This window comes from Podarcis melisellensis (assembly GCF_964234715.1).
Source record: "Podarcis melisellensis genome assembly, chromosome: 6".
Taxonomy (NCBI): domain Eukaryota; kingdom Metazoa; phylum Chordata; class Lepidosauria; order Squamata; family Lacertidae; genus Podarcis; species Podarcis melisellensis.
In genome coordinates this window covers 33,820,650-33,843,615 of record NC_138538.1, presented here as the reverse complement: position 1 = coordinate 33,843,615, position 22,966 = coordinate 33,820,650, and the positions used below count along the sequence as shown (strand labels likewise).

The 22,966-nt window shown below is 40.6% G+C and overlaps 2 protein-coding genes across 8 annotated transcripts in view; both read right to left on the bottom strand.

Moving 5' to 3' along the window:
• LOC309372174 (uncharacterized protein) overlaps positions 1 to 22,966 on the bottom strand; it is a gene marked incomplete at its 3' end in the record, with an annotated part of 317,646 nt that overhangs the window by 249,546 nt on the left and 45,134 nt on the right. The gene's annotated exons all lie outside the window — the stretch shown is intronic.
• The window catches only part of TRIM33 (tripartite motif containing 33), a 54,812-nt gene continuing 40,811 nt past the window's right edge, over positions 8,966 to 22,966 (bottom strand). For 5 of the 7 annotated variants that reach the window (XM_081915233.1, XM_081915234.1, XM_081915235.1 and 2 more), the window contains 8 exons: positions 22,330 to 22,393; positions 20,130 to 20,289; positions 18,752 to 19,098; positions 17,826 to 17,949; positions 14,895 to 14,969; positions 14,358 to 14,510; positions 11,790 to 11,840; positions 8,966 to 11,708 (listed from right to left, as the gene is read on the bottom strand). In XM_081915233.1, coding sequence (XP_081771359.1) covers positions 11,496 to 11,708; positions 11,790 to 11,840; positions 14,358 to 14,510; positions 14,895 to 14,969; positions 17,826 to 17,949; positions 18,752 to 19,098; positions 20,130 to 20,289; positions 22,330 to 22,393 — 1,187 coding nt within the window. In that variant the 3' untranslated portion in view covers positions 8,966 to 11,495. The remainder of the gene's footprint in view (positions 11,709 to 11,789; positions 11,841 to 14,357; positions 14,511 to 14,894; positions 14,970 to 17,825; positions 17,950 to 18,751; positions 19,099 to 20,129; positions 20,290 to 22,329; positions 22,394 to 22,966) is intronic. The other 2 variants (XM_081915236.1, XM_081915239.1) reach the window with 1 other exon arrangement.

Below are 22,966 nucleotides of genomic sequence, written 5' to 3'. Positions count from 1 at the left end.
TTTCACAGACCTGCTTTGATAGTTTGCCAGCATGCTCAGCAGGAATTACTTCCAAAAGCAGTCCACCTATGTTACAAACATCTTCCCATACCACCCATACCACCATATTTATAATCTTGACAGTAGATTGAAGACACATTGCAATAATTACGTGTGTCATTTATATTTTTGGAAGGGGGGGATTTTGTTCCGCTTTTTCGGTTACTGCCGATCAGAAGCTCAGCAGTTCGAATCCCCACAACGGGGTGAGGTCCCATTGCTCCTTCCCAGCTCCTGCCAACCTAGCAGTTCAAAAGCACGCCAGTGCAAGTAGATAAATAGGTACTGCTGCAGCGGGAAGGTAAACAGTGTTTCCATGTGCTCTGGTTTCCATCGTGGTGTCCAGTTGCACCAGGAGCGTTTCAGTCATGCTGGCCACATGACCCGGAAAGCTGTCTGTGGACAAATGCCAGCTCCCTTGGTCTGAAAGTGAGATGAGAGCCTCAACCTCATAGTCGCCTTTGGCTGGGCTTAACTGTCCAGGGGTCCTTTACCTTTACACATGGGTGTATACACATTTGTGCAACGCCATAACCTTCCACTGCAAAGAGGTTCTAACATTTTGCTCTTTTATAGGTTTGAAGAGAAGGGAGAAATAAGCAGTGAGCCACACAACTAAGGCCCAGTAGAGATGAAGGCAACAATTAATATGTCTCTTCTCAGAGGACTCTTTCCGAGGACTGAAGAAGCAGTTAAGTGCTGTAGTGTGTTCAGGCAAGTGGTTCTCACAAGCATGGAGTGGGCCTGTAGGGGGTTGAGGTGGATAAGAGGTTCACAATAATCTGGCAGGCAGAGTCATTATTATCACATCTCTTCCTGCACATGAATTTATTGTTGTAATCCCCAAAAAGAGTTATGATTGTTTGTTAAGTAGCAATTCAAAGGGGTAGGAGCATCTCCCCTATGAGGAAATATTATAACATTTGGGCCTTTTTGGTTTACAAAAAAAGGCATCTAAGGGGATACATGGTAGATATTTATATGATTAGGCATGGTTGTGAGCTCTTTTAGTTCATGCTATTTGCTTCTTTTATTAATATATTTTTATTGCTTTATTTGTGAGCTTGTTTTTAAAACAAAACAGGAGATTCAAAACTGACAGGTGGGCTATCAAATATTTTATTTAAAAACCAGCAAACCCTGTATAAAAATTCATGCTCCAGTAAAAACAAGTCATCCAGGAATAATGAGTCTATGCTTTCAGAGAGGAATCTTCTTTCTCAGGAAGTTCTGGATTTAACAAAGTCCAGAATGCCTGGAGTGCTCTCTGCTGGCACCATGAAGAAAATGCATCTCTGTATGATGTTTCATCCTAAAGGGTATCTCCACGAAAACTTATGCCATAATAAACATAGTAGATTTAAAGGTGCCACAAGGCTTCGTTGGTTTTGCTCAAAAACAGTTAATCTTAGCTGTCTACATATGCTGTACTTCAACCATCACACAAACATCCATGCGCACACAAATACACACACCTCCCAGTCTTAATCTGAGAAATTAATCTGAGAATTTAGTTCCCAGATTCTACTGGAAATAGTTTTTTAATATTATGAGCCAAGCTTACTTCAGAGTTGAAAACTAATTAACAAAGTGCACCCAATAAAAATGAGAATGAAAAAAAGTATACAAAATTCTCAAGGCTGCCAAGAAGCAGTTGTTTCAGGAGAGCCACATTCCTGCAAAACAAACAGTATCTTTTAAACTACAAGTCCACAAAAATAGATGCTACCACTCTGGTGCAACCCAAATATACTAATCTTTTACCTCAAGCATCTGATGAAACTGACTCTAGTCCATGACTCTAGTTCATGCCACATTAAACTGGTTTTTAAGATGTCACAAGACTTCATTTTTGCCAAATCGAAAGGAAGATTACTTTAAAAACAAAAATCCAGCAAGAAGCAATACAAGATTTCAAAACTTCCCTTCTATGTTCTAGTGGTGCTTCTTCCAGAAATCCTCCACTATGTAACTGAAAGTTTGAGAAGACAGCTCTCAAACTCTCAGGGTTGGTACCTCAGTGATGGAATGCGCTTGGAAGTCAACTGACATTTCAATGCCAGGTTTAAACCCTCCTGTTTAGTCAGGTATTCATGGAATGGCTATTCCATTCTATTGCTGCAACCAGTGTGCCATAATATAAATTAAACACAGAACATTAATTATGACCTGTGTGTGTGTGTGTGTGTGTGTGTGTGTGTGCATTGTCTGAGTGACAGCCCTGTTGGATCATAACCAAGGCTCTATCTAGCCTAGCTCTTGGCTTTCCAGAGTGGGCAACCAGACCTCTTTGGGTAGCCTAATAGGACATAATAGGACCAGCTCATTCCCAATCAACTGGCATTATTAGGAGGCATTACAGACTCCTACAGCCTCTCTACATATCATCCATCGTATCTACACCTGAATGGGAATGGGTAAAGGTGAAAAAAAGTCAGAAAAGTTCATCTAGGCCCTCTTCCCGCCATGACAAGAGGCAGAGAATATACACAGCCCTGATAAAGCTAACACCTGCCTGGAAAAGTCTCATACATATTGGTGTGTCCAGTTCTGCCATTGCCTGTAATATTTTACACACTAGCAGCCAAAAGGAAAGGAGAGATCTGTACATGTATGTATAATAAAAGGAGGAAAAAAGATCTGTACATGTAAACTCAAAAGCTGAAAATTCAAAATTTTCCCTACCAAAAGTACCTAGTAAAGCAGCAAGACCAGAGGTACCTGGCCTTTCCCAAGGGACCAAACTGAGACAACACAACAGAATGGTGAAAGCTCACAAGCCTGGCCACAAAGGTAGCCAGGCTGAACATGGCATTATGTGATGGAGCAGATGGGCTGGAAGCAGCAGGAGCAGATGGACTGGCAAGACTAAGCCTTGCCCTTCAATTGCAAAGAGAAGAATGCCTTGTGCTTGCTGCTTGCGCAACTCACGGCACTGCCCAGCTGGCCCAGAGCCACCTTCAGCAGCAAGCAGTTCAGCATGGCGGTCAGCTGCAAGAGGCAAGTTTGTATAACTCTGTATGGGTAACAGGCAACCGCAAACTGTATTCAATGGCCAATGTTGTGTTGCTTTTACAGCAGATAAAATGTGCATCCATTTATTTTGAATAAACTAGCTATTGTTTTGAGGTTTTCCATGTGTTTGCTTACTTTAAGGCAAAGAAAATGAAGTCAATACCCAATAATGTTTTCCGGATAAGTTTCAGATCCACAACCTGCTCAGTATCCTGAGATCCAAGGATAAAGCATGTACCTAATGGTCATCAGTGGGGTTAGACAACTTTCCTGAAAGCTCTGAAATCAGCCAGTTAAATGTAGCAGAAGCTTCTACTGCTAGCTGAAACTTCCATGCCACAGCAAGATATTGCGGTCTCAACAGAATTTGTGCAGTAACCCCCACATTTAAGCTTCTTTCTTTTTCTTTTTCAGGGTCTGGAGGGGACTAATAGAAGGCATGGAGGGAACAGAGTAAGGAATAAAGCAGTATCTTCTTGTCCTTGATTCTATTAAGTACATATTCCAAGGCTTCCCAAAGGATTTCCTGTCAAAGAAAGAAGCAAATTTACCTTTTATTTTAACTACAATGGAACCTTGGTTCTCGAACTTAATCCGTTCCAGAAGTCAGTTCAACTCCCAAAACCATTTGATTGGCTGCAGGAACTTCCTGCGCTCAAGCAGAAGCCACGTCAGATGTTCAGCATCTGAAAAACGTTCAAAAACCCGAACACTTACTTCCAGGTTTTCAGCGTTCGGGAGCCAATTTGTTCGTCAATTAAGCCGTTTGAGAACCAAGGTACAACTGTGTACCCTTTCCTTATTATTGAACTAAAGATTCATGCAGGAAAAAGAAAACAGCATTGAAGTTTTTATCTACCGTCATGGAAAAGCCTTAGCTAACATAGAAATTACAGAGAACTGGAATGCAGGTTCCAGGTGTTTATTAGGTCAATGAACTGAATGAAACCTTGATTTAAAAAACAGAGGCAATCATAATGTTTTGATGGTTATGGCTAAGGCTCATGAGACTTGAGAAAGGACAAGCTTGTACAGTATGGCTATATGGCTACCATCTAGAAGGAAACCGTTCTAACTCCTCATGGATTCATCAGATAATTCTAATTCCAATTAGTTCCAAAGAGCTAAAGTTTTTTTTAAAAAATTAGTTTTAAAACTCATTTGTCTCTACCCTAAGAGCTCACTGCCCTTATCAGTTGCTGAAGAGGGTTTGTAACTTCTCATCAGTAGTAGCCCTCGGACTTTTTTAGTTCCTCACATCTCATCTGTTTCGGGGTGTAGGGAGGATGATCTGACAGAGTTAACTTCCAAGGAATTCTCCCTTGCTAGATCAATCCAGGGAGCTAAGCCCCTCTTAGCAACCAGACAGAGCTGAGTTTCTCAACCATGTTGAAGTACTGGCCTTGCAGAAAGGTGGCTCATATCAGGGATGAGAGGACCCTTCATATTTACTAAGCTCTGGGAAGGAAGTCATGCTGCTGTGGGTGCACTTTACTTCCCGCATCCTGGATTCCCGGCAGATCCCTCTGGGTGGTCTGGAACCTGATGGGCCTTACTGGCCCTCGGCAGCTCATCCACCACTTTCAACAGGTCTGTCTGCACCAGGCAGAAACCCAGGACCATGAGGCAGCCTGGGCTCCCCTTGCCTCCATGGAAGACTCAATTGGCAGAATGGGACTGCTCACTCTTTCACAAGTGGCAAAAATAGAGCGCTGACTTCAATTCCTGTAAATCGGGCATTGCTAAGGCGGTAGCTGACTACTCATTCTACCTTCACAACAGAAGCAAAAGCAACAGTGATATTCATCTCTCCCCACATTGCCCCAGAGGGTAGAGGAAGGGGGCCAAGGCCCAAGGTGGCTCTGAATGAGAGAAGGACACCCAAGATCTGTTCTGGGAACTAGGCAGGAAGAAATGAAGGGTGAACTTCAATTTAGGATGTCACCAAATTGCATGATTGTGCCTTCTGGAGCGAGAGAGACAAGCCATCTGATGATCCCCTCCTCCACAGCAGGAAATAGAAATAGAACTATTGATGCCGTGAGGCATTATGGGAAGAAACCAGACTACCTTTCATATCAAGTTCTTGGCATTTCATTATGAGACAACATTGATTAGTTTCTCTAACTGCTTTCCATTCTTATACTCTCAAGACTTTGCCAATGACTGTACATAATCTGAACTGTGCATGACACGCTTTTAGTCTGTGTTGTAACACAAGGCCCACATATTTATACTCAGTTGCAAAACAGTGAGTGAAGTGTAGGCGGAGGGCACTTGTGCAGTGGAACACAACATGTGTTCGTAATAGAAGAGCTCTCTTCAGTCCCATTTGCAATCAAGGCACAAAGGGGAATTGTCTACTTTAAAGATTTTACTCTTATACAGCACTTTCAAGATACTTCATTTTATATCCATCGATACTGAGATACTGAAAAGGCTCAGATGTCTTCTGAATATAGTTTAACTGGAAACATTATTTCTGAAGGAATGTTGCAGATACTCCCATTTTTGTTTACCGTTCCATACCAATAATTGCAACTGACCCTCTAAAACAAAAGTCCATATTTTCAGGAAGGCTTTTCAGTTTACAAAAGAATACTCCATTTGAAAGATTCTTCCTTTTCTAATTTAATAGAAATAACCAAAACAAAGTGGTTTTCAAAACAATTCTTTTTAAAACTGTTCTAAATACAACTGCTACACCACATTCCAGAGCATTTAACAAGAAATATTTACAAGCTGCTAAATGTATTAAATAATCATGTAAAGGGAAAAAATGCCTTTATTACACACCAGCCAAAAAACACAGGAACTGAACAATTAGAAACGTTAACTTGTTTTAAAAAAATTAAATATTATTCAGAGAATACATTACCACAGAAACAGCACTTTTTTGAAGAATCAGTAAAGTTAACTATGTGCAAAAAGTACCAGTTTTAATTACCAGAAATAATATTGGGAATGGAACCCTTTGATTTGTAGGTTTACATATAAAATTAAAACAGGCTTTCAATTGCACAAATCTTTATAGACCTGTTATATACATCTTTAATGGTATTTTGAACTAAAGAAATGCCCACATCTGCAGGCCTTTTACAAACATGCATCACCTTCCATTTTGAAATTTATGTTCACACTAAGGGGAATGAGAGGTCTATGTTTGCATTTCTTTGTACAAAGTCACAAATCATGTCAAAAGAAAGCAGCTCCTCAGCTTTAAAGGTACTCAAATAGAAAGGGGCAAACTGCATTTTTAAATTGTAAATCAGTTACTAAGTTAAGAACCAAAACAGCGATTTATCAAAGCTATTTTGATTCAGACACGTTTTAAAAGAAGAGAGAGGGACAAATTTGCAAAAACCACAAAAGCTACAATGGATGGAGTTACTGCACGTGCAACTTTGGAAAGGAAAAGTGATGACCATATCTGACATCACAAGTCTTATGCATTAGTCTGAAATATGTCTATTTAAATTGTGGCATATAAAGTTTTTAAAAAAGTACCTCCGTTATTTACTCAAACACCTACTTTTTAAAAAAATATGTTAACTTTTCCCCAATTTTTAAAATAAAATGCCACACTATTAACTGCACACTTTATTATTTTTTTTAAAAGCTAGACTTGGGTGATACACATACAAATTCTCCTATAAAACCACTACCCAAAGGAAAAGGATTCCTGCCATGCTAAAGAGGCAACAGACAAAGCAGTCTTATTGCTTTTTCCTAGGAAGAGGAGGAAAAAACGGAAAAAAAGAAGAAGCCTACAACCAGTACATTACATACTCAACTTCAACATACTGTTGCCGTTACCTACACTTCAATAGGACTGGCGAAGGAAACTAAGTTATACAACAGAACGGCAAATTGGGGTGATTTGTTAAAAAATATTGGTTGGTTGCAGTGGCTTGCAGAAATGTTTATAAAACATTCCACTTATCTATCCAGTGCTCAGTATGCCGACAGTCAATGCCACATCAAGTAGTATTAATGGGAATCTTTTCACATGAAAAAAAAGGCTATCTACATTTAACAGCATTTCTACTTTTAAAAGCTAGCGCGGGGAAACACCCTTTTTTGGATAGTAATTCAGCCTTAATAGTATATGGTAGGACACTTAATTCCAGGGCACAGTTAAGTAAGACCTGAACATACTTAGCTGGTTAAACTAACACTAATTACTAGTAATTACATGGCAGGGGACCTGCTGAGGTAATTGAGAAGTCCACAGTCAGCACGCTGCATACTTGTCGTCCTTCCTGTTTCAAAGCAAACTGCCTTTTTTCTTCTTTGGATTAACTTAAACTTTCAGAACATATACAACCAACAGGAGAGATTTGAATTATTATTATTATTTTACAGGAACATTTAAAATCAGAGCGCAAGAGTCAAATTAAGTGACAAGAGTATCTTGGGACCATTTGGAACCATAACACAGTTAAGTTATATTGTAATTATGCAGCACAGGTAAATCCAGATCGCATGCAAGGGAAGCTCCACTATTCATTTCAAACCAGATACAAAAGTGTGCTCTCAATCCCAGTATAGCTCAGTTATTGCACAAACATCCGTGGGCTGCCAAATGCAGGTTGATCTTGAATGCACATTAAACATACATGGTGGCAGGAAATTTACTCTGGCTGAACAAATCTTGCGAACACTAAGAAAAGTACACAATCTAAAAATGGGGCACGAAACTTATTTGTGTACTTCCTACATCCTTCAGGAATACATCCTGGTGATTTGTAAAATTTGTGTAGAACTTTCTGATCTACTACATTCCAAGCAGATAATCAAAGGGAAAGAGCAACCCAAAAACCAATGTGTATGAAAAAAGCTATTTATTCATTCTTTTGTATATAATAAATCCTTACAACTGCAGAACACTACCATTCTCTATCTGCACTGAACTTCGCAAAGTTGCAAGACTGCAAAAAAGTCAAACGATTACCAAATGCCACCAGCACCAGCAAAGCAGATTCCTGTAGATAGTTTAGTTACATTCCTCAAAAGAACGGGTCTTCTACTTTTACACGTAGCATGGAAATATGGGTGATTAGCCTAAGAGATCTGAAAAGAATGCTGACAAAATTGCAGCTTTCAGGTAATATGGAAAGCCAGGTTGTCAAAATGTTCTTCAAAGTACAGGAAAAATATAGATGCCATGGAAACTACAAAATACATAAATTTTAAGATTCATGGTGCATATTCCATTGCAAACTGTGGCGCTAGAAAATACAGTGTATGTTATTAAGCACTTTGCTCTATACTGCCTTACTGACATGCAGCGGTTTTACCAAAATGTCAGTTAAAAGCGCATCTACTAAACTTGTGGGAGCTTGTGAGAAAGTCAACACATTAACAGATGGAACAAGCTCTCACTTTTTACATATTATCACTTCAACTGAGCATAGATGGTAACATTCAAGCCCATCTGTGCCGTTTTTTTCCACATAAGAACTTTCTTGCTCCATGATTCTGTTCCCAGATTTTCTTTTAATTTTTTGTGCTGTGTGTGTCTGTGGTAGGTGACCCAATGTACTGTGTGTCTGTGACCCAATGTACTGAAAAACATGACAGCCCAGTTTCAATGTTACTCTCGATGCATGGAAAAGACATCATCCTAGGGCTTGCTTGTACTGTTACAGCTGACCTTCCAACAGGAAAAGGAATGTTTGACCAAGTTATTACAGAGGGCAATGATAATTATATTCAGATACAGACAATTTAGAATTAGTTAGGCAAAAACCTTTGGAAAACACCTTGTGAATCCAAAAATTCTGTTGGATGCTCCTACTTTAAATGCAATGTTAATGATGATCCAAAAAAGTGAATCAAAGCCATAAAGTATCTTTTAACTACTTTCCCCAGTTACAGATCCAGTTACATCCTGTCTGCACACAGAAAATGAAAACACACATTTATATTAAAATTCTCTGCATCAATGAGACAACACATTGTGCAATAGAATCTATTCATCAATTCCTTTATATGCTATGAACCATTTCCCATGATGAATTTACTCAGTGTTACAGCAATTTACATTTTGGTCACCATTGTATGGTCTGCATTTTTGAAACTGTTGTAAAAATATGCTGTACAGGGGCAGGGCCATAGCTAGGGGATGGTGAGGTGGGCCCCCGCCAGGGGCACAAGCGACGGGGGGTGTAAAATTGGCTGCTGAGACCCTCTGCCAGGCACCCTGTCCAGCCAGCGCTCCCTGCCCGAAGCCCAGGCGGGGCAGGGAAGAGGGTGCGCTGGGCAGCGGTTGCTCTCGGCTGCCCCCTTGCCCCTCCTGGCAGTTGGGCAGTCTGGCGGGGGAGCCTGCACATGCCCCAAGCGCCCCATTCCATTTGGCCATGAGGCGCTGGCTCTGCCTCTCCCGGACCTCACTCAGGGTCATGGCTGGGAAGGTCCACCAGCCTCAGCCTCTGACACTGCCTGGCCCACCTCACTGCCTACGCCCCTGCCTCTCTGGGCGCGGGGGAGAGCCGCCAACCTCAAGGCCTGTCTACTCCAGAGTCACTTCTCTCTCTCTCCTTTCGCACACCCTCCCTCAAGGGTGCCAACTTGAATAAAATATATGGGGGGGCACGTAAGCATCGCCCTGTAAAATCGACAAGATGGAGCACACGCACACTAACTTAATGACAATGCTCATTAACTGGGGGGGGGCCTCCTCAAATATTTTAAGGGGGGGTCAAGTAACCTTGGCCCCGAGCTGGCTCCCATGCCCTTCTCCCTATTAAAGTGGGGTGCTCCCCACTTTATGCGATTTCACTTATGCAGGCAGGGGCCCGGAACATAACCTGTGCGTAAGTAGGGAGATGGCTGTATACCGTCATCTAGGTCGGCCTTCCCCATCTTGGTGTCCTCCTTCAATAAGAATTTATTACCAAAAAAAGAATGGGTGCAGGGTTGGGGTTGGAGGAGAGGCAGAAAGGAGAGCTAATTTGTTCGTGGCTAGGGAGCGCAATCTGGACGGTTCTGCCAGGGGCGCAAGGTCACCTAAGTATGACTCTGTACAAGGGCTTGAAATTGTATCCTCTGGTGCTGTTCAATACAGACCATATAGGGAATTTTACTTGTTCGATATCAGATTACAATAACACAGCAATATTTCTGCTCTCGGTGTTTCCACTGAGGCAGAACTGAAGAGCTTGCTTACATGCAGATTACCACAATTGGGGCTGGCCCATTTTCATCACCTATCCAGAAATCACTTGTCTGATACACTGGTCCATGCAAATTTTCTGTTTTAAGGGTGGACAACTAACTCTGTCTCAATAGACTCTTTTCTTCCACATGTCATTTAAGCTGCTTCTGAAGAAAACTCTGAGTAGCTCTAACGGAATAATAAAAGAACGTCAAACTATGAACTCAGTTTTAGAAATAAACAACATATTACAAATCTGTTCTTGATTAGGAACATTAGTAAGAATACATATTAGCTTAAAAACAGACTAGCAAATGTTGCTGTCTGAAAGGATTTACAATACCACTATTTACAAATAAGACAGAGTGAATACAGAAAATTTTACACATTTGGTAGTTGACAAAGTTACTGTTTGCTGATAGTGGTCTATCAGAAACTGATATTAGGGAAGACTAGACAATCACCAACTATTAACTTCATGGTCTAATTCTGATATTATTAGGATCTATATAACCAGTATTGCAGCCAACATCCTGCCTTTCAAGGGAAGAAAAATAGGATTAATAAACTCCAAGAGGATACTCACTTAAGTATTCTGTGCATAGGACTTCCACTCAAGACCACGAAAAGCATTAACTGCAACCATACTTAATGAAGCACATATGAAGAACTTGCACTCCTGCATTCTCCAATTCAAAATGTTTTAATGATCAAGTCACGATACTTCTATACACAGTCAGTAAAAGAAAGCAGAACCCAGCTATTTGACCCAACGCAGAATATGATACTCGCAATACCACTTAGATGAGACGATGAATAAAAACAATCCAATTCACACCTAGGGTTGCATGAAGAGGATCTTGAGGAAGTTTTCTTGCAGTTTATACTGCTGCCTAGCATGGAAGCAAACATGACTGCCTTGGTCCAGTCTTTCAAAAATGGTTACTAAGTAGTGACAAGAGTTCACTGTTCATACAAATGTTGTGATATAAAACTCATTTCTTTATCAACATTCATCCCACACACATATCTGAGAAATGAGGGAGTATTCTCAAGTGAAAAATGAAAATTCAAACACTAAAAACAAAAAAACCGGAACAGAAGTTGAAAGCTTCCCCCCCCCCTTTTTGACAAGTATGTTTCTGTACAAATGCTTTTTGTATTCTAATACTGTCTGAACACTATCAGCTTCAATAAGATGGCCACTGAAGGCAAGATAATATTCCAGGAACACTTAAATATGTTTCTCTTTTTACAATAGTTTAGGTCCGTTTTAATCAGGTTACTTTATATGCACCGGTCTCTCATCCGATTTTAGACGTTTTCTACGTGGCTGTATAAAATCTTCATCGGAGTCATCTGTTATTTCAGCATCGTCCTCTTCTTGCTCAAATTCAGGTAAAGGCTGGAAGGTCCTGTCTGGGTAGATCTCTGTAAGTTTATCTTCAAAGTATAACGCAACTGCCTTCCCTGCCTGTGCTACTTCTGAATCACCCTGAAAAGTAAAAAGATAGTAACACATCACCCTTGGTAATGCACATCCCTTCAGCAAGTGAGCATGGTCTGAAACGCTTACCTTAAAATTAATTTCTTGTGTTTCTGCATAAACTTGAACAACTTTCATCATCTAAAAAGGATACCAGAGTCAAAAAAAAGGAAATTATAATCCCTTCTAAAGTCATGAGACCGCACAGGATTGGATGACTAAAGTCAACCATACCAATTTATTTTTAAAATTCAGAGATGTGGAGGTGACTCTCTTCATGAGGTGTTACTGCATTTGCAGCACACGAATCCTAAGTAAGTTATGTTACTGCAGAAACTGATACCAAGCACAGAAGACCAGTATTGTTTCACTCACAGAAAATTTATTCAGCAAACTGATATGAGAGCTGTGAAGTGGAAGTTCGGCAGTCATCTCTTTCATCCAAGTGCCTGATAATTTCTCCTAAAGAATGGCCTAAGTGATGTAATATTTTTCTGTTGGGTCTTTGTCCACTTTGATAAACAAAATGTAACCGCACATAGAAAGTAGTCCCGAACATTTGAGATCATACTGCCGCAATAAAAGAAGCAGACATCCTTCATTGCTGTAGTTTCCTACTGTAGCCGTAACTATTCACCCTTAAGAGCTGAAGCATTTTCCTTCCATAGCAAATGATTCAACTATTCCTTAACATCCATATGCTATGAGACACACAGCTCTTCCACCTCACTTGTTTAGCTCAGTTAAAAAGGTCAAATCCCAACTGGTTTCAAGAAGTCTACCATGTGTAGTGACTCATACCCTTTTTGGCTTTACACTTTTATTGTTCTTATGTCTTGAAATAGAAAGCACAGGCTACTTGAATGCACCATGAAACAAGTGAAATTATAAACTGTAGAACACCATCAAGATCTGTCTCATTCCCTGCATGTCCACAAACAGTGTATGGTCACACATCGCAGAAGTTTCTAAATTTAGTTTTTTAAGGATTAGTTTAAAGTGTGGAAACTATGGGTGACATCCAACTTAGCATGAGTAGAGATATCTGCTCACACAACTGGGCTTCTTCCTTTCCTCACCGCTTACAGCCTCTGCTTTCCTGCTCTGGAAGGTTGGGCGTAAGAGAAAACAGAAGTCTTCTTGCACAAGTGAATTTCTATTGCACAAGCAGGTAGGCATCTTTAAATGTATTTCTATGCCAAAATGACCTCCCATGTCCATACTAAGTATTTCCCTATCCATTGTTTTATTATTTTTATATTATTTTATGAATTACCCCATTATGTAGTTTATAAGTCACATTTTTGTAGGATGCGTGTATAACAACTTTATGCTTCAGTCTGAGAGTACTTTAGAAAGTACCATCTATGAAATGCCACATTCCAGACATGCACAATCATAGACGTTTTGTATTATTTATATTAATGGATTTTTTGAACTGACATGCAACAGTAAAATGGGCACTCAAGTCATGTTATTAGCTGGAAGCTCAACAAATAATGAAGCCCAGCAGATTACCTTGTAAGATGAAGGGTCTTCCCAAGCTAATTTGGTTTTGTGTGTAAAAATATCTGAGAGAGGTTTAGAATAGCACTGCAGGATCAGACAAATGATCCATCTAGTCCGTATCTGGTCCTAAGAATAGCTAGTCAGATGTTTTAAGGTGCAAGTAAATAAGGCATGGAGGCAACAAGCACTCCTTGGCTGCATATCCTCAGACTTTAGTATTCAAAAATATACTGCTCCTAAACATGGAAGCTCCATCCAGCTATGTTGGCTGATCAATAGCTAACCATGAATGTCTAAACCTTTCACACTTTTACTTAAGGTTTATTTACTCTGTACCACCACTTCCCCAAACTGTTTACAGTTCACTTATAAGTGTTTATGTTTTAATGAAACAAATAATTTATGTGGATATAATATATAAGTGGATATAATTGATTTAATTTATAAGTAAGATTACTTCTAGTTGTAATGCCTTGTTTTGTTTTCCACTGCTTTTAAAGCTTTGCAGTTATCCCGTTAAGTGATTCCCACAAGGAACTTGTCTGGGATAGTTTTATCATTTGGGTCTGCTCAGTTCAGGCAATAATGTGCCAGCATAGGAAGGTTTGCTCTACAGAAAACACAAGCAATCTTCAATCAAAACTTGCAATATATTTAGACAATGCACAGATATTAGTCTCTTCCAGACACGATTTGAGCCATCCAAATACCAATTTCACTAACATGAAATCTGAAAATATGAGAAGCCAAGGAATTGTCTACAGATCACAGAGTAGACTGTACATGAGTGGGCTATCCAAAACTTAAAACTGTGAAAAAAAGCCTTTGTGCATACATTAATATGCAAGTAAGCACCACTCTGTAATCTGTCTACTATAAGGTAGGTTGACAGATCACATGAATAGGCATTTATATGCTTTGAACTCATTCACAGTAAATGTTCTATGCACAATTGGGGAAGAGCTCAAGACTCAGTTCTGTGTCCAACCATGTAAACATACAACCTATAGAGTGGGAGCCCTACATAAATGAACCACAAGTCTAGAACTCCTACAGCAGTTGTAACTAAAGTCTACGTGGAAAAGGTGCAACGTGGAATGAGCTTTGCATATTAACCAGAATGATTCTGCAGGTTGGAAGTTAACATACTTCATTAAACCTTTCACAGTTCTTGAAGATCAGCCGAACATCTGCCACAAAATCTTCAGGTGTCTGGTAGTGCTGGGAATGTTTCTTCTGTAGTTTCTTCTTCACTGTAGATAAATCCATTGGTTTCTTTATTATTTTATAGTAATTTGGTATCTGTTGAGAAAAGATGGAGGGAGTCACAAAAGTCGAAGTAAAGTGTATTTCCAATGTGGTGGTATTTCATTTATGCAACAGTGAAATATTCCGAGAGAGAGAGAGAGAGAGAGAGAGAGAGAGAGAGAGAGAGAGAGAGAGATTCATTCTCTTTCTTCTGAGAAAACTTGTGATAAAAAAAAATGGCCATCATGAGCTCTCTGTTTCAGTCAACTATCTTCATCCAAATGACTTTGTGAACAGATAAAACTACTCAAAAGACTGGCCAACAAAATAATAATCACACTGATTTTAGTCCAAGTTTCATTACGACAATTTTGTCTGTCAATTGCTGGTTATTTCACATTCTATCATTTCCATGGTAAAATGCATTAAGTCACTCACCGAGGCTGGCACTGGCTCTTGGAATTCAATGCTCAGCTCGTGGCAATACAAGTAAAGCAGGAGGCGCTCACATTTCTTGCAGAGAGGAAAAAAACAGTAAATATTCATTTATTCATTCATTTGCTTATGTAACAAAATTTATATATTACTTGATTGCAATAAAACCTATTGAACTGTTTACAAGAGATCTACCAAAAGAAGTAATTCCAAAAGGCAGCATTTCAGTTAATGTATAAGTTACAGGGGAATAGTCTATATAAAGGATTCTCTAAGCCCAACAACTGAAACAAATAAACCTCCTACTCTGCAGTAGCCTCACTAACTTCAACAAGACTACCTGGAACAAGTGTAGGCTGTGGTTAAGATTCAAAGAACCAGGCTACTAATTCCATGTGCCAAAGGGGTTTTTGGATTTATTTCCCGAACCAGCAGTACTACATGCCAAAACCTTTGGAGCTGCAGGAAGTTTTGACAGCAGTTTGATACAGCATGAAGAATACCGTATTTTTCGCCCTATAGGATGCACTGGCCCATAGGACACACCTAGTTCTGGGGGGGGAATAAAGAAACACCCCCCCCCAGCCGCGGCTTCAGCGCGACCCGCGACCCGGGCAGCAAACTGCTATCCGCAGCCTAGGGAGCCCTGCGGGAACTCCCGGGGCTCCCCAGGCTTGCGGATATCTGCCTGAAGCGCGGGGCGCACTGCTTCAGCGTGCCCCGTGCTCCGGGCAGCAGGCTGCTATCTGCAGCCTAGGGAGTCCTGAGGGAACTCCCAGAGGGATCCCTAGGCTGCGGGTGTCTGCCCAAAGCACGGGGTGCTCTGCTTCAGCGCGCCCCGCGCTCCGGGCAGCAGGTTGCTATCCACAACCTAGGGAGCCCCGGGGGAACTCCCGCGGGCTCCCCAGGCTTGCTGATAGCTTCCTGAAGCCAGGGAGCGAGAGGGGTTGGTGCACACTGACCCCTCTCGCTCTCCAAGCTTCAACGAAAGCCTGCATTCGCCCCATAGGACGCACACAGATTTCCCCTTCATTTTTGGAGTGGGAAAAGTGTGTCCTATAGGGCGAAAAATACGGTATATTCTAAGCAACAAAAAGAGCCCACTACATTAGAACAAGCTCTTGAGCTCCTGACTAGCCTGATACTTCAGGGAAGCACACAATCCAAGCACCATGTAGACAACCCACCCTTTTCGCCTCCACAAAGCTAGTGCTCAGGTTATTTACTGCCTCTGAACGTAGAAGCATCCTTCCTAGCTAAGAGCCACTGACAAATCTATCATCCAAAAAATGTAATTCTTTCTAAAAGTTGTGTATGCTATTCACAACACCCAGTGCAACATCTAAGGCACTGTCTGAAGTATTCTGCCCATCCTGAACCTACCACACATTGTTTTATGTTATTAAATGCATTAAATTTATCAATGACATTCAATGACATCAAGTTCTGAGTTTGAGTGAATCATTTCTCTATTTTTTCCTCTCCCTCTAGTCATAATTTTAGAAACCTTCATCATGCATCCAACCAACTTTAAGTTTAAAAAAACCAACTATTTAAGCCTTTCTTAAGAGAAAGTGCCCTTGATAGTTTTCCCTCTGGGGTTTTGTTTTTTTATGGGAAACTGGTTCACAGACTGCACCTTCACTTGTGAGAAGGTGTCACAACCTTCTGTTGCATCCTCTTCTCAGAATGTACTTTGCTAATCCCATTTCAGTTAATTCTATGGAGAAAACTAAACCAGTTGTTCAAGACCATTGATGTCAAAAACCTTTAGAAAAAAAAGCCATTGTCACAGGTGGCAAGACTATTAACCGTTTATAGAGTGATTATTTTACTTATTTTACCATTTCTATACCTGCTTTCTACACCTCCCCAAAAGGTACAAAAAGCATTAAAACAGCTATCAATGAAATATAGCATCAATGAAAATCAAACCATAAGATTCTAGCTGCTACAAATTGCCAAAGCCAGAGGATACAGCACCAGCTGTGAGCATCTCTCTCTGCAGCCACCAACTGCCATTACTGAAACCTACAGAGAGAGACAGAAGCAACAGCTTCATTGTGCTTCTAGCTCCATTGGGGTCCCTTCCAACTCTACAATTCTATGGTTCCATTACATGCTGAATTATTGCCTATCATAGAGATGTGAACAGCTTTGGAAAACAGAAAGTAAAGACAGTCTATTCATACCTAAAAGGAAGTGTTCAAAATTCCCAAATCTTTTCATCATTAGAGCACATGTTTCACAGACTGAGACAAGGGGGCCATCTAAGGAGGGAGCTGAAGCCAAGGTGGGAACTATACTGGTCGAAAAGGACAGCTCTTTGGATCACAGGTGAAAGGGTAAAAAAGGAAGATCATGAGGGGCAAAGACTAGAAGCATTGCAAGAGGATTGTACTACAAATCATTTGGAAGAGCACTGAAGTTAAATTATCCTATGCATGTGAAAGTAATGATCTTTTGTAAGCCATCATAGGAAAGCTTTGCCCTGAAGGAAGCCTGTATGTTCAATCAATCAGCATGGAAACAAAAGTCAATTCTAGGAAAAACCCTTTTCTCCCAGTGAAAATGTCACATTTTCAATCCATTCTAGTCATCTGGATTATTTGGAGTCTAGTAGTCTAGATGATTTCTGATCTCTTGTTTATGATGTGAAAGCTCAAACAATTAGAGTAGACCCCCCCCCCCAATATAGCCATAAATATTAAAACCAACTGCCACTTTAAAACTTGACTATCTCCAATAATAATTTCATTTCTAGCCCTGCTATAGCAACATGACCCACTTACTAATTAAAATATAGATATATAGTAAAGTTACCCATGTAAATGAAAGTTTAAACTAAGTCAAGAGACCACAGCAAAAGAAAAGCCAAGAGCATTTAGTTAAGAACAGTTGCAAAACAAGATAAATGTATTATCCGTAACCTACCCTTTGGTCCACAGGACTCAAACCTTGTGCAGTTTTCCCCTTCTTACTATGTTGCAAGTTGTCACAGTCATATTCCACTTCGGGTTTACTAAGATCACGGCAAAATGTACATATCCAGTCTCCACTAAAATAGGGAAAATATAGTTCAGAAATTCAAGCATTTTTTTTTGTACTAGTGTGCTGAAAAATCTACAGGTAGAAAATCAATTTTTTGTAACAAAAATAAATTATATTATGCACAGGTCCTATATGGTTGTTTGCACGTTTTCCAGGCAGGAATTACATTCTTCCACCACCAATAAATCTTCAAGAAATAGGAAAGGGGCACTGGAAAGACCTGGCATGCTCAGGGATTGAAGCCAATGGGAAAGTTTCATGGAGCCCAAAGGCTCTAGAGTGAACAGGTTCCTATTCTTGTCTAACACTGACATTTAACCTCGCCTTGATCCATGTGCAGAGGACAAAAGCGCTGCCAATCCTTCCTCTATGCCCAGAAATTACACAGCCCATCAGTTGCCCTACAAAGCGCCTGCAACTGGTAGGAGCTGATAGGTAGGGAAAGACAGTGACTTGCTCTTTTACTGGCAGGTTCCAAGCCCAATCCAGGTGGATCCCACCACTGCCTCCTGTTGAAACCTAGAAACAGATCTCTTCAAACTTGTCCTCCTTACTAGACCCAGAATCATGCCTGCTTGGCCCAGCCCAGATGCCACAAACATGTGGTGCATAGCAAACATGGCTGCTAGTGAGGCAAATGCAGCCTCCTCAAATTTGCCATCCCGATAGGCAGTTACTGGATGGTTGTCCATGAAGGAATACAGCCCTAGGGCTGAAAAAGGCTTCCCATCCCTGCTGTTGGCTGACAGAAGATAGCTGATGCTGCTATCTCATTGTGACTAACTCAATGTTCCTGTATGTTTTCATACCTTGGGAAGCTGAGGAGAGTGGGTACATGACATGTGAGGTGGAAAACTTTTGGGCACTTTTCGCAACATAACAGGTCTCCTCCATTTTGGCACACAGCACACCAGTCTTCATTGGGATCTTCATCTTTGTTGTTGCCTTCTCCTCCAGATCTAGCTGATCGATGCATGAGGCTACGCACTGGGGACTTGCCATTTACAAGACTGTGTCCGGACTGTTTGCAGCTTTCACTCAAGTCCGCTGGTTCAGTTTTAACATGGTTTTCTATACTTCCCAGTGCTTCCAATTCACTCTCCAAATGCAAGTTTGTGGAAAGTGGTGGAGTCAAGCTGCTCTCAGGACTGCTAAGCTGAAATAAAGGCAAAAGATTAAAATCTATGAGAAATTGCCTTGGGTAGGAGACTACTGCCTTTTCCACCTTCCTTTTTCTGCTCCTCCCCCCCCCTTTTCATCCCCTGCCTACCTTCTTTATTATAACGTAGGCAATCTAATCTGTCCTCCATGTCTCTCTAACCTGTACTTCCATGTCTCCACAGCTCTTTCCCCCATTCAGCTCAGCTTTATAAAAAATGATATGGGCTGACCCTCCCATCACTCCCTATTTACTTCTTAAGGTTGAAGATGAAAAACATGATATAAACATCCTATGTACTTCACTAAGTCACAGTTACGTTTTTTTACAGTTGTATTCTCAAAAATTGATAAAACTTTTTTTTAAAAAAAAGATTAAATTGGGGTAGACTATAAACAAAGAATTTCAACAAAAGGGAAATTCAACATGCACATGCACGTGCAGACAATTCTCAGACAAGTAGTACACAGTTTTCAGTGCACTATATTTGGTAAATATTTTAACAAGCTTAAAATATTTTGAAATAGGAGGCCTATTGTGCAAGGGGATGGGAACCCAGCAATACTGGCTCTACACAATTCCTACGCAAGCTAGGTACTGTACTGCTTGCTTCCTCTGTGCCAGAAATTACTAATTTTGAAGGGTCATCTCTGACGTGGCAAAACTGTTTCCAACTAGTCCCATGTGAAACTCTCCAAATAACTCCTGAGTTGGAAAATGAGATTGGAATGACTACATGCCTACTTTTTCTATAACGATTATAAGAAATCTAATAGTAACCTACTGCACAGTAACAGCTGAGGAGGAGGAGGGAAGCAGTGACCCTCATGGTGTTGGAAAGCCAGGAGAGCAACTGAGCCCCACCTGTATCACCTCACTGGCCACTACTGCAGTGTAGGGAGAGAGAAAATTGGGCAAGCCCTTGGGAAGTAACACAACTCTCCTAAAGCAATAAAATATAAATGCCCTCAGTTCTCTTTGCTGATAGTTTGTATGATAAATTGTACAACATACAAATAGATTTTTACCATGCAAGCGCTCCTCCTGCCATCCTCTGTTTTTTCTTGCTTCACTGGTCCCGAGTAACTGCATACCTCTTCTTCTGTGCCTGGCTCCTGTTTAACTTTCACATGTTCAGTCTTGAAACTAATATTGTTCTTTTCCACAGTTCGGCCTGATGAACCACAGCTGGAAAGCAAAGAGATTAAGCACACGTTTTAAATTGCACTTCAAAATGCTAGAATTAAAATAATTAAAAATTCCATATAATTTTTGAAAGCAATTGTGCCCGTAAGTGGATAAAGCACTTGGTTAGGAGGCATCATAACCAAGTTGGTTTTTACAGCTGTAGAAGTGGTTCCAAATTAGAGAGGGAATGGATTTTTAGCACTTTACCAAACATAAAATAAGTATGTCCTAAATATCAAATCTGCCTCTGTCATTAGAGTCTGGTATGGAGAATCTTTTGAGAGAGATATACAAGCTGTTCAAATTTCAGAAAAATTGCTCACTGAAATTTAAACATTCTAGCTAGAGGAGTTAGGGTCTTGTTTCCTGATCTTTTTTTGCTGATAAAAAGCATACCTTTCAAAAATCCAAGTATACCACTGTAGAGTCCCTTTCACTGACTTCATGCACTGTTTTTAAAGTGAGAAATTCAAGACTTCTGTAAGTTTGGTAAGGTGGAAATTCCCTTTCAAGAATGCAGAGCTGATTTTTCCTCATCAACGCTTGCTTTTTTAGATGTTCAATAACCACAGCTCTTACAAGAACCCCAACGCAGGGGCTTCAGTTTACACAATAAGGCAGGCTTCCTCAACCTTGACCCTCCAGATGTTTTTAGCCTACAACTCCCATGATCCCTAGCTAGCAGGACCAGTGGTCAGGGATGATGGGAATAATAGTCTCAAAACATCTGGAGGGCTGAGGTTGAGGAAGCCTCTAATAAGGCATCTTCCCTCTCCTTCCCCAGCACCCTCCCCTCTGCCTGGTGGGTGGTGATGGTCAGCAGAACCCCCAGAACAGGAGGAGGAGAAGGGAGGATAATGCCATCTGGCAAGCTGAAACACTTTCACTGATGGAACTATCAGCAGAGCGCAATACTGCATTCCTCTTATTGTACTTTCACATATTGTGCTAATTTTCAGCTAACGTTTCATGCATTTCCCCTTCGTGTTTCAACCCTCTAGATTAGGAGCAACGATGAAGTTAAGAATCACCACAGTGGCAGTGGCTCCCTTGCTGCACATTGGCCCCCTACATTCCATATATGAACAGACTAGTTCACATTCAGGAACAACAGGCTATATAAGGCATAAATAATAACTTGGGTGGTCTTACTTTTGCTTCAACATACGCAGACAGGGCTCTTCAGCATGAGGTTCATTATCAACCTTTTTATATATAATTCACAAGCATATATATTATTAAACATTGATTTAGAACTTACCCCAAGTGGCTGTTCTCCTAACCTGTACAGCAGTGATTGGAAACCTCGAATCTACCAGTCTCTCCACAGGTTTTACCTCCTCCTAGGCCACTGTTTCCCCATAGTTGACCTACTACCTTCTGATCAGGTAAGCAGCATTGGTGGGAGTGAAAACTGTGAAGTGGGGAGATTTAAACCTTCCCTTCCTGAGATCCCCCCATTTATTAGGTAAAAACAGGAGCAACAGGGGAGAAGGGACATGGCTGAGTCCCCCTGACCAGCTGCCCAGGGAAGAAAAGAGCAATCTTCCTCCATGAACAGCTTGCTTGGTTTCCATGCTGAGAAAGGAATGGTCTCAGTGAACAGCTCAGAAAGCAAAGCAAGGTATGTGTTTGTGTATGTTGAGATATAGACACATACACACAAAACACACACATAATGTGATTCCTTTGGCCCTATTTATTTTGTGCTTTGGCTCCCTGCCACCTGTGTTCTGTCGTCAACTACTATGTTCCCCTGTGGTAGAGGATAGAAGTGGGGGCTGAAAGACCAAAAGAAAGTGTGTGTGCATAGAACCTAAATGCAAGTGATCAAAACATGAGAGAATATATAATGCCTTTCCTCTTTATGTGGTGCAGTGGTCAAAATGGGAGCTTTACAATTTCCATATTTTTTGGCAGATGATTTTTAAAAGCCTCAATGTGTCTCTTAAACGGGAATTTTAAAAATCCTGTAATATGCATTTCGTTCTCTATACACTTCAATAACTTAGTAGCTGGTTTTGAAGCCATTCAACTCACCTGCCTCTACTGCCCGTGCTGGAGGTACTAGGTGGCCTCACAGGGGTGTGTGAATTGGATAAACCTAAGAAGGATGAATCATTGTTTACACCAGCAGCATGAGCTGTATAACTGCACATCTAAAGTTATGCAAGCGATACCCTGTGTATCAGCACAGACAGTACCACTGGTAATAAAATAATTCAAAACTTCTACATTCAATGTCATTTCACGTTAATTAATCTCACAATTTCCCCCCTTAAATGAAATAGTTGCTCTGATTCCTTACGTCTTAAGTCAAGCCCTAAATTATTTCTAATCCCAATTACTTTATTCTGATGCAGCTATCATAAAAGACTATTAATGACTGCATATTAACCACAAACATATGATACATTTAAAGAGAACCTACACTAATATAGGCTGACAACCCTGGGAATAATCAGACACAACTGAAAAGGTTGGAGTGCAGAGTAAAATGGGACTGAATGCTGATTTACTAGCAATACATTTTTAAAGAGACCTTACACACTGTGAAGTATGAAGTATAATTCAGAGCAATTTTAGTGCTGCCATTTGTCCAGGTGTGTAGAGAAAGGTCTATAAACCCAATTTCTCCTCTTCTCTGTATTTTGCACTTACTTCCAACATTCCACAG